General features: G+C 43.7%; 1 protein-coding gene across 10 annotated transcripts in view; it reads left to right on the forward strand.

Moving 5' to 3' along the window:
* LDB2 (LIM domain binding 2) overlaps window positions 1–5518 on the forward strand; it is a 368234-nt gene extending 362716 nt beyond the window's left edge. For 3 of the 10 annotated variants that reach the window (XM_032854579.1, XM_032854562.1, XM_032854587.1), the window contains exons 8-9: window positions 1109–1251; window positions 4130–4237. In XM_032854579.1, the coding sequence (XP_032710470.1) occupies window positions 1109–1213 (105 nt within the window). In that variant the 3' untranslated portion in view covers window positions 1214–1251; window positions 4130–4237. The other 7 variants (XM_032854552.1, XM_032854535.1, XM_032854525.1 and 4 more) reach the window with 4 other exon arrangements.
* Window positions 5519–13383: the final 7865 nt, after the last annotated feature.

Consider the following 13383-nt stretch of genomic DNA (forward strand, 5'->3'; position numbering starts at 1 on the left):
GAAGTAAAACAGAGTCTTTTTATTAAGGTACCAATAAGTTAGACCCACTCTTGGTTAAATTGGAAAATGTATAGAGAAAATGGCCTGGTATAAATAAATCAACTCAGAAGTGCTCAAAAGTAGCCCATTATTCATCTACTCCTAGAGTTTTAAAAACTAACATTTGTTAGTTTCCCCTAGCAAATGAGAGTGCATTCCAGAGGATTCTGGAACGGTGACATTGCTACTTAAAGGCACAATGGCTGCAAGAATTCAGCTCAGTTCAACAAATGTTTCCTGAGCTCTTACTATGTGCCCCTCACTATACCAAGAGTAAACAAACAACAGCAAAAACCCAGGCCCTGTCATAGAAGAGCTCAGCGTCTACTCGAGGGATGGCCAAGAATTTTCCCATCTCCTGCCCACTCAGTCTCCTGGTGTCAGCTAACAGGGTCTGGCACTGAGTAGCGTTCTAAGGCCCAGACTGGGTTTGGCAGGCTGTCCGTTAGTGATGTCCGTCTCAGGTGTAGAAGAGTGGCATAAGTGTCATGCATTTTGACATACCTGGCCTCGTTGGAAACATTTCAATTTTATTTTAAAGGGCACGTAATTTGTTCTACTCCCTGATGCTCCTTTCATCCAATCCACCAACTGCATTTTAGTGGAGGATACCTGTGTCGAGAGGGTTCTTAGTGAGCTGAGACCCTTTGGACTCGGTGAGAACAAGGCACCATTAGAAAGTGAGAGCAGAATTTCAGCACCATCCCATGCAATTAAAAGAGGTTTTAACGGAGTAAAACTTACAGAGGGCCCAGAAGGGCAGGGAAAGACAATAGGAAAAATGTACACATTTCTGTGTGCACTCCAGTTGAATGGACATTAAATGATAAGCATCGTCTGGCTTGTAGTGACCACATCTCTTAACCCTGTGTACTGAACTACCAACACCATTTTACTGTTAAAATGGAACGCAATCTGCAGCCCTGGCTGTCTCGTTCACAGGCATGACCAGATTTTATGTGCCACTGTGACCACAACTGTGGTCTGCCTAGCTGCCACGGCAGCAAAGTGTGTGTCTGGTGAGGACTAGGGTTTAATCCTTGGATTCTGCTTCTCACTCCATGAGCAGGGGCTAGGAGCGATCCCGAACTGCAGCCTCAACCCTGGGAGGGATGGAGACCTGTGTCATTCAACAGCAGTGACCCCTTCTGGCCAATTTAAGGAGAAGCATTGAGGGGCCCTGAAAGGAGTCACTTCCAGTCCTCCTCAGAGGTTGGTGGTCCTTGCACGGGGGATTAGTGAGAAGATGTGACATGGGCAAGAGCTGGTGGCACCTCCAGGCCTCCAGCGAGGAGCAGAGGTCTGCCTCATGGGGAGCCGAGGGCATCTGGGTTACTCTCAGACACACCAGCCCTGCCTCCTGTGGGACACACGAGATAGCAGACAATGGAAATGCACCTCTCACTACCGATGTTGAATGTTGGGGGGATTTTTAAAGATGTGGGGGTGGGGAAGATGGAGCCAACGTCCACTAGTGAGAGGCAGCCCAGAACGTGCACTATGTCTCCATTCATTTTGTGTGAGGCTAACAAATCGAGATCACCTGAGCAGAGAAACACTCCTCTCGTCTGCAAGTTCCGTAGAGCCAGGCAGAGCCCTGTTCGTACTTGTATAAGCGGCCTCAAGAATCTATGTGCCTAAGAAGCTCTTAGCACACATCTCTTTCATAGCTTGTCATCTATCAATCCCTCACACGTGTACACATAGGATCATGTATCTGGCTGAGGATTATCTTTTACAGTCAGGAAGGCAAATGCATCTCTCTGAAATTCAGGATGCTGACAAGGATTTATGCCTGGGCATCTCTTCCAGCTGTTCCAACCACTATGAGCCGATATCAGACCCATTTGGAGTGATTCAAATCACTATTTTCATAGTATTTTTCATGAATGACCATTATTTTTCTGATGCGATGAAGGCACCTGGAGCGTTGAGGACCTTTGCCTAATGTCACGCTTAAGCTGCCTTCTGATTTTTCTCCTGTTTCCAAATTATGCTTACCTCCCCACACTGTCCCAGCCTCTCTTGATGACCTTGGACTCACGATACTAATGCAGACCCACATGGTTGGTCCCCATGCCCTTCTCCTGTCCTGCGACACCTCACGCATGTGTTTTCCAACCCTTCCAAAGTGTGCTTGTTGCACGTAAGTCCTGAAACGAGATTAATCCACATCATCCTCTCCTCAATCTTGCCCTGTTCTTTCCCCCACCTTTATTCCTGATCATAAACACTGTCTCCTGATTGCCTGTAACCAAGCAGCACTTTTTTGTCCAAAACACCCCTAGTGGGTGGTACGGCTAACCCGATAACGTCCCCTCCTCTCTGGAGAGCCCATTCCATCTGCAGTCCTGTCCGTATTCTTGCCAGTCAGAGTCTCTGTCTATGTTGTTCTCATCTCGAGTCCATGTCGGTGTCACGTCTGGCTCTTCGCTGCATAATCAATATGTTCTTTGAAGCACACTGCTGATTTCCCCGCCAGCACCTGTATTGCTGAGTTTACCCAATTCGTATTTGAGGCATTTACTTCACCTGGGACATAGCTCTTTAAAATCATGTTTGTCAAATCACAGGAGTGACTAGTCCGAAAACACAGTTTGGAAATCCATTGATGATCTCCCCCATAATTCTCGGGGAGCCAATCGATCACTCAAACAAGGTTTTCCATTCTGAAATGGATCAGGCAGCCATTAAGGGTTCCTTTCAGTTGGCACCTTCAGAATTCTAGAAGGAAACTGGAGGGCCCACTGGGCCTTCTCCTGACCAAAGGCAGTATTCTACCACACTGTCCCAGAAAAGCTTCTCTTGCCCCCAGTGAAGACGGTTTTTGCCTAGTTGCCAAGGCATTTCATCCAATTAGCCTCCCTGTCAGGAAACACACCCTTCCATGTCCAAAAGCATCTGGTTCAGCCTTGCTTTTTCTGGCTGAGGCAGATGACTGCACTTTTGAGTAGACTAGTGCTCACAGCCTGCCCAGCAGTATCACCTGACAGGTGTCCTGTCCCATGCCCAGGTCACCCATCAATCCCATATAGCCCCCTTTGAACAAAGAGGCCGGAGCTGTGCCCTGTGTGTGCATCCTTGTCCCCAGCCCTGTGCCTCTTCAGCAGTGGCTTCCATGATGCTCCAGGCAACAATGGGTGGTTTCCTTGTTTGCATGGAAGGACAATTTGTACTTAAAGGAGTGATGAGATGGATTCTTCTTGCATGCTTCCATTTCTGATGACTACCAGCTTCATCAATGTAATTATAATTAGTGCTCTTCATCTTCCTTTTATGGCACCAGCTGGACAGACCGGTTCTCTTTACTGCCCAGATTGGTGGCAGGGTTGTCTGTGTGGGGATAGGTGACAGGCACCATGAAATAACAGATGGTAAATTCAGGGCTTGTTGGCAATCAGCAGGTTTTTGCTAATGACTTAATTAGCTATGCAAATTGTCAAATCAGTGTGAACATTGTTTTTATCGAAAACTTTACCTAAATTAATTACCATAATTAAGTAGCAGAATGTCAAGGATATTGGCTGCATAAAAGGGCCTGGCTGAATAGAAAAAAAGAGAGATTCTGTCTTCAATTAAAATGTATACCGTCCTTGGGATAGAGAGAATGCCATTTGGAATGTTGCGTGAATACCATAGAACCGTATCCTCCCCACGTTGGCTGCTAGTTTCCAAAGGCATTCAGAGGCCCTAAATAAAAAGTGGCGGATTTTTGGAGGTATTGGAAAGCACCCAGCAGAAGCTTCCACAGCCCTCTCTAAAGTCCCCAATGTCAGCAAGTTAAAAGCGTGGATTTTTTTAATTTTGAAAAATCCATTTTTTTATTTCTGCAGATTGCTAGCATTGCTCGTTCTCCGGTGTCAGGCTGCGCACTAAGGACATAAACTCGCGTGGTTGTTCCACGTCAGGAGGCAATGTTTATTTCCTGTAGAAATCAAATATGCGTCTCGCCCCCGACTTTGAGACTTGACCCCGGGGCACAGTACACGAGTGTGTCTGTCCTAGATCCCCCAGCTCCTCCCGCTAGTATTTTAAGCTGAGCTTCTCTGTCCCAAGGTTTCCCTGTAATAATGTCAGCTGCTGTTCACAGGATGTGATGGTGGTAGGAGAGCCAACTCTGATGGGAGGTGAGTTTGGGGACGAGGACGAAAGGCTAATCACTAGATTAGAAAACACGCAATATGACGCGGCCAACGGCGTGGACGACGAGGAAGACTTCAACAGCCCCCCCGCCCTGGGGAACAGCAGCCCGTGGAGCAGTAAACCCCCCGCCGCTCAAGAGACCAAATCAGAAAACGCCCCGCCCCAGGCTCCCCAGTGAAACTGACCCGCACCTGCACCCACTGTCAGTAGGCCGTGGGGTACACCCACGCTTGCAGATCCTTGCTTACAGGAGAGGAAGGAGGAGAAATTAAAAAAAAAAAAAAAAAAATTTAAATTAAAAAAAAAAAAAACCTTTTCCACGCAAATGCTATTTCTAAACCACAACGATCTGGGTTTGAGTTTCTTTCTTTTTTTCTTTTGAATTGAGAGGATTATTCCAATAAACTTCCATGACCCTTCCCTGGAGGCCTTCGCAGGTAACACAGATACTGGCACTGATAGTAATGAAAACCAGAGTGAATGCTCCCGCTTCTCCTGGCTCAGTGTTAAACCACATGTTTGTTAATTATGTCCCCCCCTCAAGCCCGCCCCAACACAACGAAGGCCATATTGTCAATACGCCCTCAGTGCTCAGGGTCTCATTATATGCCGACCCTAACTACAGATGACTTTTTAATATTGTAAAATATTTTCTGCTTTTTGACTTGCATCTGAGAGTTTCTTGTTTCAGTAAAAAAAGAAAAGAAAAAAAATCAGGTTTTGGACAGTAATTTAAGTGTATCCTTATTATTTGTATTATTTTCTTCACCTTTTCTTTCATTGGGTAACAGCTAAGAGGGCCTAGCAGGGTAATTTATGACTGAGCTAATGTCAATCGGTTCTCCAACCCAAGTTCGTTCAATCGAGTCCAAGTACTGAAACAAGAAATGTCTTTTCGTCATCGAAGACACAGAGATGGATTTTTATGTAAAGAAAGACACCTACCTGGCCCATTGAGAACTGATGCATTTGTAAAATTGCTGTTGATCCAAATCTTTTCAAGCCATGTAATCCATTAATTTTGTGGGCAGTTTAATGAATCTGAAACTTTTGTGTTTTTTATTGTATCTGAGTTGACTGTTGATTCTTTTCATAGTATATTTCTTGTATAATATTTTGTAAAGCCCTCCCTTGGTTCTTTTATGGGGATTTTTCTTTTCGGGCAATTCCAGTGTATTTATGTGAAACTTTATAAGAGAACTAATTTTTCCATTTGCATATTAATATGTTCTTCCACACATGTAAAGACACAGTGGCTCCGTGTGTTATAAAACAGCTGTATTTTATGTATGCTTTACTGATAAGTGTGCCAATAATAAACTGTGTTAACAACCAACGCAAGTGGGTCTGGCTGTTTGTGAGCACAGCGGCAAAATCTGCCCACAATTATGAGAACTCTGGAGCTTGGAGTTGGCACCCAGCCTGCATGTGGAGTGGACTTGTGAAAGCCATGCTACCCTTTGTCAAGTCTGATTCCTTTCCCTGCTTACTGCAGTTCACTTGGGCAGATGTGGGAGTGTCTGAACAAGGAAGATCTAGCTTGTGTTTCTGGAGCTTGGCAATTGTAAGAGCAGTAGTTTCCAGGCACTGAGAGTTTATGCTGCACCAACCCTACTTAAGGTTCATGGAGATTATTTCAGCTCATCTTTACAGCTTCTTCACAAAGCTGGCAGTAATATCTTCATTTTTAAAAATCAATGTTTAGGGGCACCTGGGTGGCTCAGTGGGTTAAAGCCTCTGCCTTCGTCAGGTCATGATCTCAGGGTCCTGGGATCGAGCCCCACATTGGGCTCTCTGCTCATCAGGGAGTCTGCTCCCCGCCCCCCCCCCCCGTCTGCCTCTGCCTACTCTCTGTCAAATAAATAAATAAAATCTTTTAAAAATAAATAAATAAATAAAAATCAATGCTTGCTTGCCCAAAATTTGCTGTATGAGACTCTGGAAAAGTCACTTGAGGACTTGTTTTGTTTAAAGAAAGTTCCTCGTGTTTTTCCGCTTTGTTTTCCACCAGTGAGGAAGATGAGAGACAAAATCTGTTAGTGTGTGTTGGACGTGTTTTAAGTGCCAGGTAATTTTAATTTATCATCTTGGCAAATTCTGGAAAGGGGAATTTGAAAATGTGAAGCTATGGGAGGTCATGTGTCTTTGGTTGGGATCCCCAGAAGCAGAGCCTGAGATCAGGATTTGGGGGCACAAGATTACTGAAGGAGCGTTCTTCAGGTAAAAGAAAGGGAATCTTTAAGATAGTTGCGGGTGGGGGAACAGGATAGGGAAGGGGAAAGAGTCTACAAAAGCTATGGACTCCTGGTGTCTATTCTATTTTTGGGACCTGATCCATGAAGAGAGGGCTCAGAACACAGACCTCACTACAGAACTGTCCCTTCCTGAGCTAAGCCGCCAGACTTTTGTGTACCTGTACCAGTCAGTCATTGGCTGAAGCCATCCCCAGGGCGTAGGAGACTGTAACCTTTGGAACAAGATGGGCCCCATCAGCTCAGGGCAGTTCTGTAGAGAAAACGGCCAAATAGAGGGCAACAGTCCTAGTGCCCTGGCATGGGTGTGCCAGTCTCAGAAAGGACATCCGTGTAGGTCACAGTCTACTCCATTAAATAACTTGTTTCATCTCATAACTCATGGGTGACATAGTTGGGATTCGAATCTGGACCTCCCTTGACTACAAAGACTGCACTCTTTCTAGAACATCACATCGCTTCTCTAGAATATTAGCATTTTGAGGAAATGTGCCATACAAGAGCAAAAGAGCCAAAGGACATAGAGGGAACTGCTACTTTATTGTGTACCCATTAGAGTTCTGCTGAGAGAATTTCCAGTTTATCCCCCACCACTTCACCATTTTATCAAGTCTTTTAAGTCACCAATATGTAGTCATTACAATTGATGTCTAGGACAAATTATTTGACAACTGTTCCAGTTATCTACTGCTGCATAGCAAATCAACCCATCTCAAGAGGACAGTTTATTATCATCAGTTACCCTTCTGAGAGCTCACTGGTCTCTGCTGGGTGGTCTGCAATTAGCGGCCCATTCACTGGCTGGGGCTGGATTCATCAGAGCCTTGACCAGGCTGGACATGCAAGATGGTGCCCTCACATTGCTGGCTATGAGGTAGGAGCTTAGCCAGGTCTGTTAACTGGAGTGCCTTTGTGGAACCTCTCCAGAGTTCTCACAGAATGATGGTTGGGTTCTGAAAAGGAGTGTTCCAAGAGCTGGTATCCCAAGAGAGGAGAAACATAAATTGCCAGGGGGTGGAACTGACACATGGTCACTTCTTCTCTGTGCTATACATCAAAGGAGCCCGATTCAAGGCCTGGAGGCATAGCCTCTACTCTTTGATGGGTAAACGGTGTGTGCATATGAAAAGGGAAGGAACTGATAGCAGCCATCTTTGGAAACTAACATCTACAACACCCCATGCAGTTCATGTCCTGGTCCTCATTTACCTTGATGTTGTGCTTTTAACCCCTCCCCACTTGCAATTGATTCACCATCTACCTAGGCTCCTCCCAATTTTCTGAATACACCAATTGCTAATGTCACACGTAACTTTGCATATGGTTTTCCTTCTTAGAATGTCATCCCACACGTTCTTACATAACCAAAGTTCTTCATCTTTAAAAGCCCAGCTTGATTCTCATGTTTGCAGAGCTGCCTCCCCAGCTGTCAGGATCTACTGATCCCTCTGAGATTTAAGAGACACTTGGCTCTTGCTTCTACCTTAGCGCTTTCCTTACAAGGTTTTGTTGATGCTGCTAAATATACCTCACTGTCCCCCTAGACTTTCCCAGGTCTGAGCAGCTTAATAATTTCCATCTCAATTCTTTTTTTTTTTTTTTGAAAGATTGTATTTACTTATTTATTTGACAGAGACACAGTGAAAGAGAGAACATAAGCAGGGGGAGTGGGAGAGGAAGAAGCATGTTCCCCACTGAGCAGGGAGGCCCATAGGGTGTTCAATCCCAGGACCCCAGGATCATGAACTGAGCCAAAGCCAAACGCTTAACAACTGAGCCACCCAGATGCCCCTCCATCTGAATTCTTAATACCTAGTTCTATCATACATGTTGATGGAACAGAGTTAAAAATGACCAAGCAAGAAATCATGAAAACACTGTTTACCATGTATTATCCTGTTCAGTTTTACAGTCTGTAATTCCAAGGCACATTATAGGGTGACAGTTATCCCTGCAGGTATATAAGAATGTAGTAGAGATAGGTAGGTTCAAGTTTCTTAGGGGTCAAATCAGCACAAAACAAACATTGCATAAGGCATTGGCCTAAGCCTAACTTCTATTATAGGAATCCCAAGAGATTTGTCATGCCCTGAATAATTCTAAGGGCAACCATTATTAAGTACACACCACATATCAGTCATTTACAAGGTTCTTAACCTGGGTGATCTCAAACTGGGAATCCAAGAGTGGTGCATGAGTTAGGTTTTGCTTTGTAATAATATCCATAACTTAGCAGTTTATAACAACAAACGTCTTATTTTTCTCACTCATGGGGCTATCGGTTACCTGGGGTAACTCTGCATCAGGTTAACCCCTCAGGTCTCATTCTGAGACAGTGAGTTCCAGGAGCTTGTTTCTCTCTTGGTGGATTCTGGAAAAAGTGAAAAGATAAGCCAAATCACCCATACACATCTGTTCACCCTGTATCCACCCACCAAAGCAAGTCCCAAGGACAAGCCAAACATCAGTGGGGTGGGGAGATCTATTCTGCCTCCTGCAAAGTCTCATGGCCAAGGGTGTGAATAAACAAGTGGGAATCCAATCTAACACTACACATTGCCTGACCTACACATTGCCTGAAAAACTTCTAATTACTTGCCATGGTTTAAAAACTAATTTTCAAATTAAAATTTCATGCTTCTCTTAACAAATTAGATTGAATAACAATTCACATTTTTGAATCCCTGGATGGTGACAGTTGGCTGCTGCTGAGTCACAGCTACCCTGCTTGACGTTTCTTCAGCTTGACACACTCAACCCATATCACTAATTCACTTCACTTGTCTGTCTTCTACAGCTATGGTAGCTATTACACCCATGGTCTCTACTCCTTTTTTTTTTTTTTAAGATTTTATTTATTTATTTGACAGAGAGAGAGAGATCACAAGTAGGCAGAGAGGCAGGCAGAGAGAGAGGAGGAAGCAGGCTCCCTGCTGAGCAGAGAGCCTGATGCGGGGCTTGATCCCAGGACCCTGAGATCATGACCTGAGCTGAAGGCAGAGGCTTAACCTGCTGAGCCACCCAGGTGCCCCCCATGGTCTCTACTCCTTAAAACCACATTTGGAAGTTAGCATGATGGGCCCCACATTACAGATGTGAAGACTAATGTTCAAGCAGGTTAGTTGACCGCATTTGTCACACAGCTAGTAAGTGGTGAAGGGAGCTTGCAGGGCCAAAGCCAGTGCTCCTTTCACCAAACCACACTGGCTTAATAGGATTCACAGTAGTGATTATCCTCTGTGGGGTTAGGTTGGCAATGTGGCAAGCATGATTGCATTGAATCCTTGCAATTTCCCTCTGGGCAAGGCAAGGTTATCATCCCCCATTTTGCAGATGGTACTGGGAGCAGTTAAACAGTTTACCCAAGGTTACAGAACTCACAAGTGACAACATTGTCCCCTTGACTCTAAACCACTTTATCAGAGTTACTGTCAGGTACACAGTCGGCAGTTCAGGTGTTTGGAGGTGTTCTCTGGCCTGGGAGAGGTGTCCTGGTATCCACCTTTCTACCATTAGCTATGTATTTTCAGGGTTTGTCAAAGAGTATGTCAGAGATCAAGAATTGCCATTTACCTGGTAATGGAATGAAGTAGGGAGACCCCCATTTATGACCTTGAAATCTCAAGGGCATCTAACAAGGGATTTAAAAATAAGTGACCCAGGTCCTGGAGGAAATTTTTTTCTCTATTTCTTCTTAACCTTGAGGTGAGCATTTAATGCAATAGAATAACACAACCCACACTGATGCTACATGGGAGGGGCTGCAGTGGCCAAGAATTTCAATGTCCCCAAATCGGGATTGGCAACATCCTTGGGAAATTCATTTTATAATGGGGTACCCCTCCATTCTCCATAAAAAAAAAAATTTACCAGTTTTTTTTTTTTTTATGAATAAGTAATACATGTTTATTGTGGATCATTTGAACAAACAGGAACAAGAAGAATATAAAGTAATTCTACTACCCTGATATAAGTATTGCTAATATTCTGATACATATCTTTCCAGTTTTTTTCTTCTTGGCTCATATACATTGCAGTGTTGGTAAGATACAGAACAGACAATTACGTGACCTGCCTGTTTCATATAATATTGTCTCATGAGCCACCTCTGTTAACTATTCTTTAAAAACATGATTTTAATTTCCATATAATGATCCACTAATGGAATATACCATAATGTACTAAGCCATTTATTTATGGCTGGTCAACTCCCTTTTTTACATCCCATTAGAATTTCATAATCATTAACAAGCTGGTCCAAGGTTGATAAGAGTTTGTTAAATCAAAATTCACTTATTAGGTATTTGCCATGTGCTCAGCACCATGCTGAGCATTACATGGGACTCCTATACCTGGTCCCACCCTCAAGGTGCTTAAAATTTACTTGTGATAAAAGACAAGTACATAAAATTCTGTCCAAGAATATAAGGCTGAATACATTCAGAGTGTCAATGAAGTGCAGAGAATAAAACCTCTGGGAGTTTAAGGTATTTAATTTACATTCATTGTGCTCTACTGTATCATGCTTTGCATCTCATTTAGTCTTCACTACAGCTGAGGTTTGTGAGTGTTTTATATATGAAGCTCAGAGAGGTTGAATAACTTACCCAAAGTCACACAAATCGAAAATAACAAGGTCAAGTTTGAACCAGCACATGACTTCAAACCCTGTTCTTTTGCTGGTAAGCCACAGGAAATCCCTGGGCAAGCAGCAAATGCTGTGACTAAGTGTTGGCAGGAATGACTTCATGGCAGAGCAAGAAGGGACAGTACATGGATATAAGCACCCACATCTGAGTGTCTGGTTGCCTCTCTCAATTTGCTCTCTGATTTCATCTTTTGTCCATCACTACTGTTGAGACAATGTCTCTAATCATCGGGAATATTGAGGAGTTTGGGTTTTGAACAAAACCTAATACATTGGCACTGTTGGTGCTTACATAAAGTTATTTCCAGCACTTGAAGCCAGTGAGCTGGAAAAGGCGATGAACGGTTGTTAAAACTATAAATTAAGGGAACTGGTAAAGCAAAGTCTCTGGCCCCAACTATCCCTATCTTTTTCTCCCTTCCTATTCCTTCCAGAACTTCACCATCCTGGACAAAGAAAATGTTTCTTATTTCCCAAAGACTTTCAAATAATTTCTGGGAAATATTTATTCCTGAGTTAAGCAAACCTGGTTTTGATGGAACTTCTTTGGGTCTGTTCCAGAGCTGGCATGATGTATCTTAAGCCACTCTCCAATAGTAAGCCATTCTCTTTTTTTTAATTCTTAATTTGTTAAAAGTAATATTCACTCCTGGGGTTTGCAGATTCCTCTGTCATGAAGGTGTTAATACTTTCAGACAAATCTGCAAAAATTCTCAAATGAGTGTGAACCAGCTTTAACTTCTGAAGCTTAGCTGAAGTCCTTTGTCGCAAAAGTGAAAACTTAACATTTTGTAGGAAGAGTGAATTGTGGAAAGCCTGGGCACTGTCTAAGGGATCAGACATGTTTTGCTTCCTCTATGTACTGAACAATATTGGCAAATTTGTTGTGCTGGGAAAGCTGAGGAACTCACTCTGGGAGAACAATGGTGTGAATATTGGCAAAGCCAACCACGTAAAGGAGGCCTCGGATTCCCTGTGCTTGCCTTCAACACCCTAAATCTCAAGCATTTCAAAGTCAGAGGCCTCTGGATTTCTCAAGATGGTTTCCCTACAACAGGGTAACTGACCGCGCTTTCCTAAAACTGTCCCAGTATTAACACTAAATGTCTCTCATCATGGGAAATTCCTCACATCCAGGCAAACCTGCTCATCCTTGCAGAAAAACAGATGAATCATAATCAACAGCCACTATTTGCAGAGCATCTCCTGCCTTCCAGGCACTTCTGCACCCAGGGATTGTAAGCCTCACACCCTTTTTGGAAAGGAGGTGGGGCATTAATGTTGTCATTTTCTGGTAGGTAAACTGGAGCAAAGAAACATTAAGGAAAACGTCCAAGGACCTCTAGCTAATAAGCAGCAGAGGTGAGATCCAATCTCAGAGTGACTGCCTCACAGCCTGTGCTTTCTCTGCTAAATTAATTGCTTTAAACTTTTATTCTAAATAAGACCAAGACAAGTACAATATGGAAAGTTGACAGAGAAACAATCAAACATCAGAGATCATGAAACCCAGGAAAATTCCTAAGGAGCCAGAGTCTTGGTTGTGTAAGCCAGGTACACACCTGGATTCTCCCACTGTCACTCAGCTACAGAAGAACTCCACCGAATCAGTCATGCTAATGATTGGAAAAGCCACTGTGCACTATTGCATTTGGCCAATGAGAAAGTGTTCAAACAAATGGCATCAGGAACCTACCATGGACAGCCAAGGATTATCCCATATGGGATAATGAAAACCTGCTTTTCCATTGCAGTGGAGATGAATCCAGCCTGTGTTGATGACTGGCCTGTGGTTTTGCTCAAGGAAAGAGAGCAGGTAGCCACATTTATGGCTCCTTGGCACTCAGTCCAGTTACCTCTACAACTGGGTTTGGGGTTTGCATTTGCCAAATGCACCTTGGGAGACTCTTTACAACTAATTAGAAAGGAAAGTTGTTGTCTGGGGTGAGAGGAAGAATCTCTAGGGTGGGCTCTTCCCTAGGTCAACCACTAGATCTACCCTTCTACCACTACCCAAGACTGTCAGAATGTTGCTTACCTCTCACAGCAGAACACAGATAATGAGATGGCATAATCCCCAGGCTGTATTTTTTCTTTTTCTTTTTTTTTTTTTTTTAAGGTAGGCTCCATGCCCAGTGTGGAGACCAACACAGGGCTTGAACTCATGACCCTGAGATCAAGACCTAAGCTGAGATCAAGAGTTGGGTACTCAACTAGCTGAGCCACCCAGATGCCCCTCTTCCCCACATAGGCTGTAATTTTTAGTGGGAGGACACTGTGTTTTTTAAAAGAGAGGAAATT

This window comes from Lontra canadensis, unplaced genomic scaffold (assembly GCF_010015895.1).
Source record: "Lontra canadensis isolate GAN:19392208 unplaced genomic scaffold, GSC_riverotter_1.0 scaffold1, whole genome shotgun sequence".
Lineage (NCBI taxonomy): Eukaryota > Metazoa > Chordata > Mammalia > Carnivora > Mustelidae > Lontra > Lontra canadensis.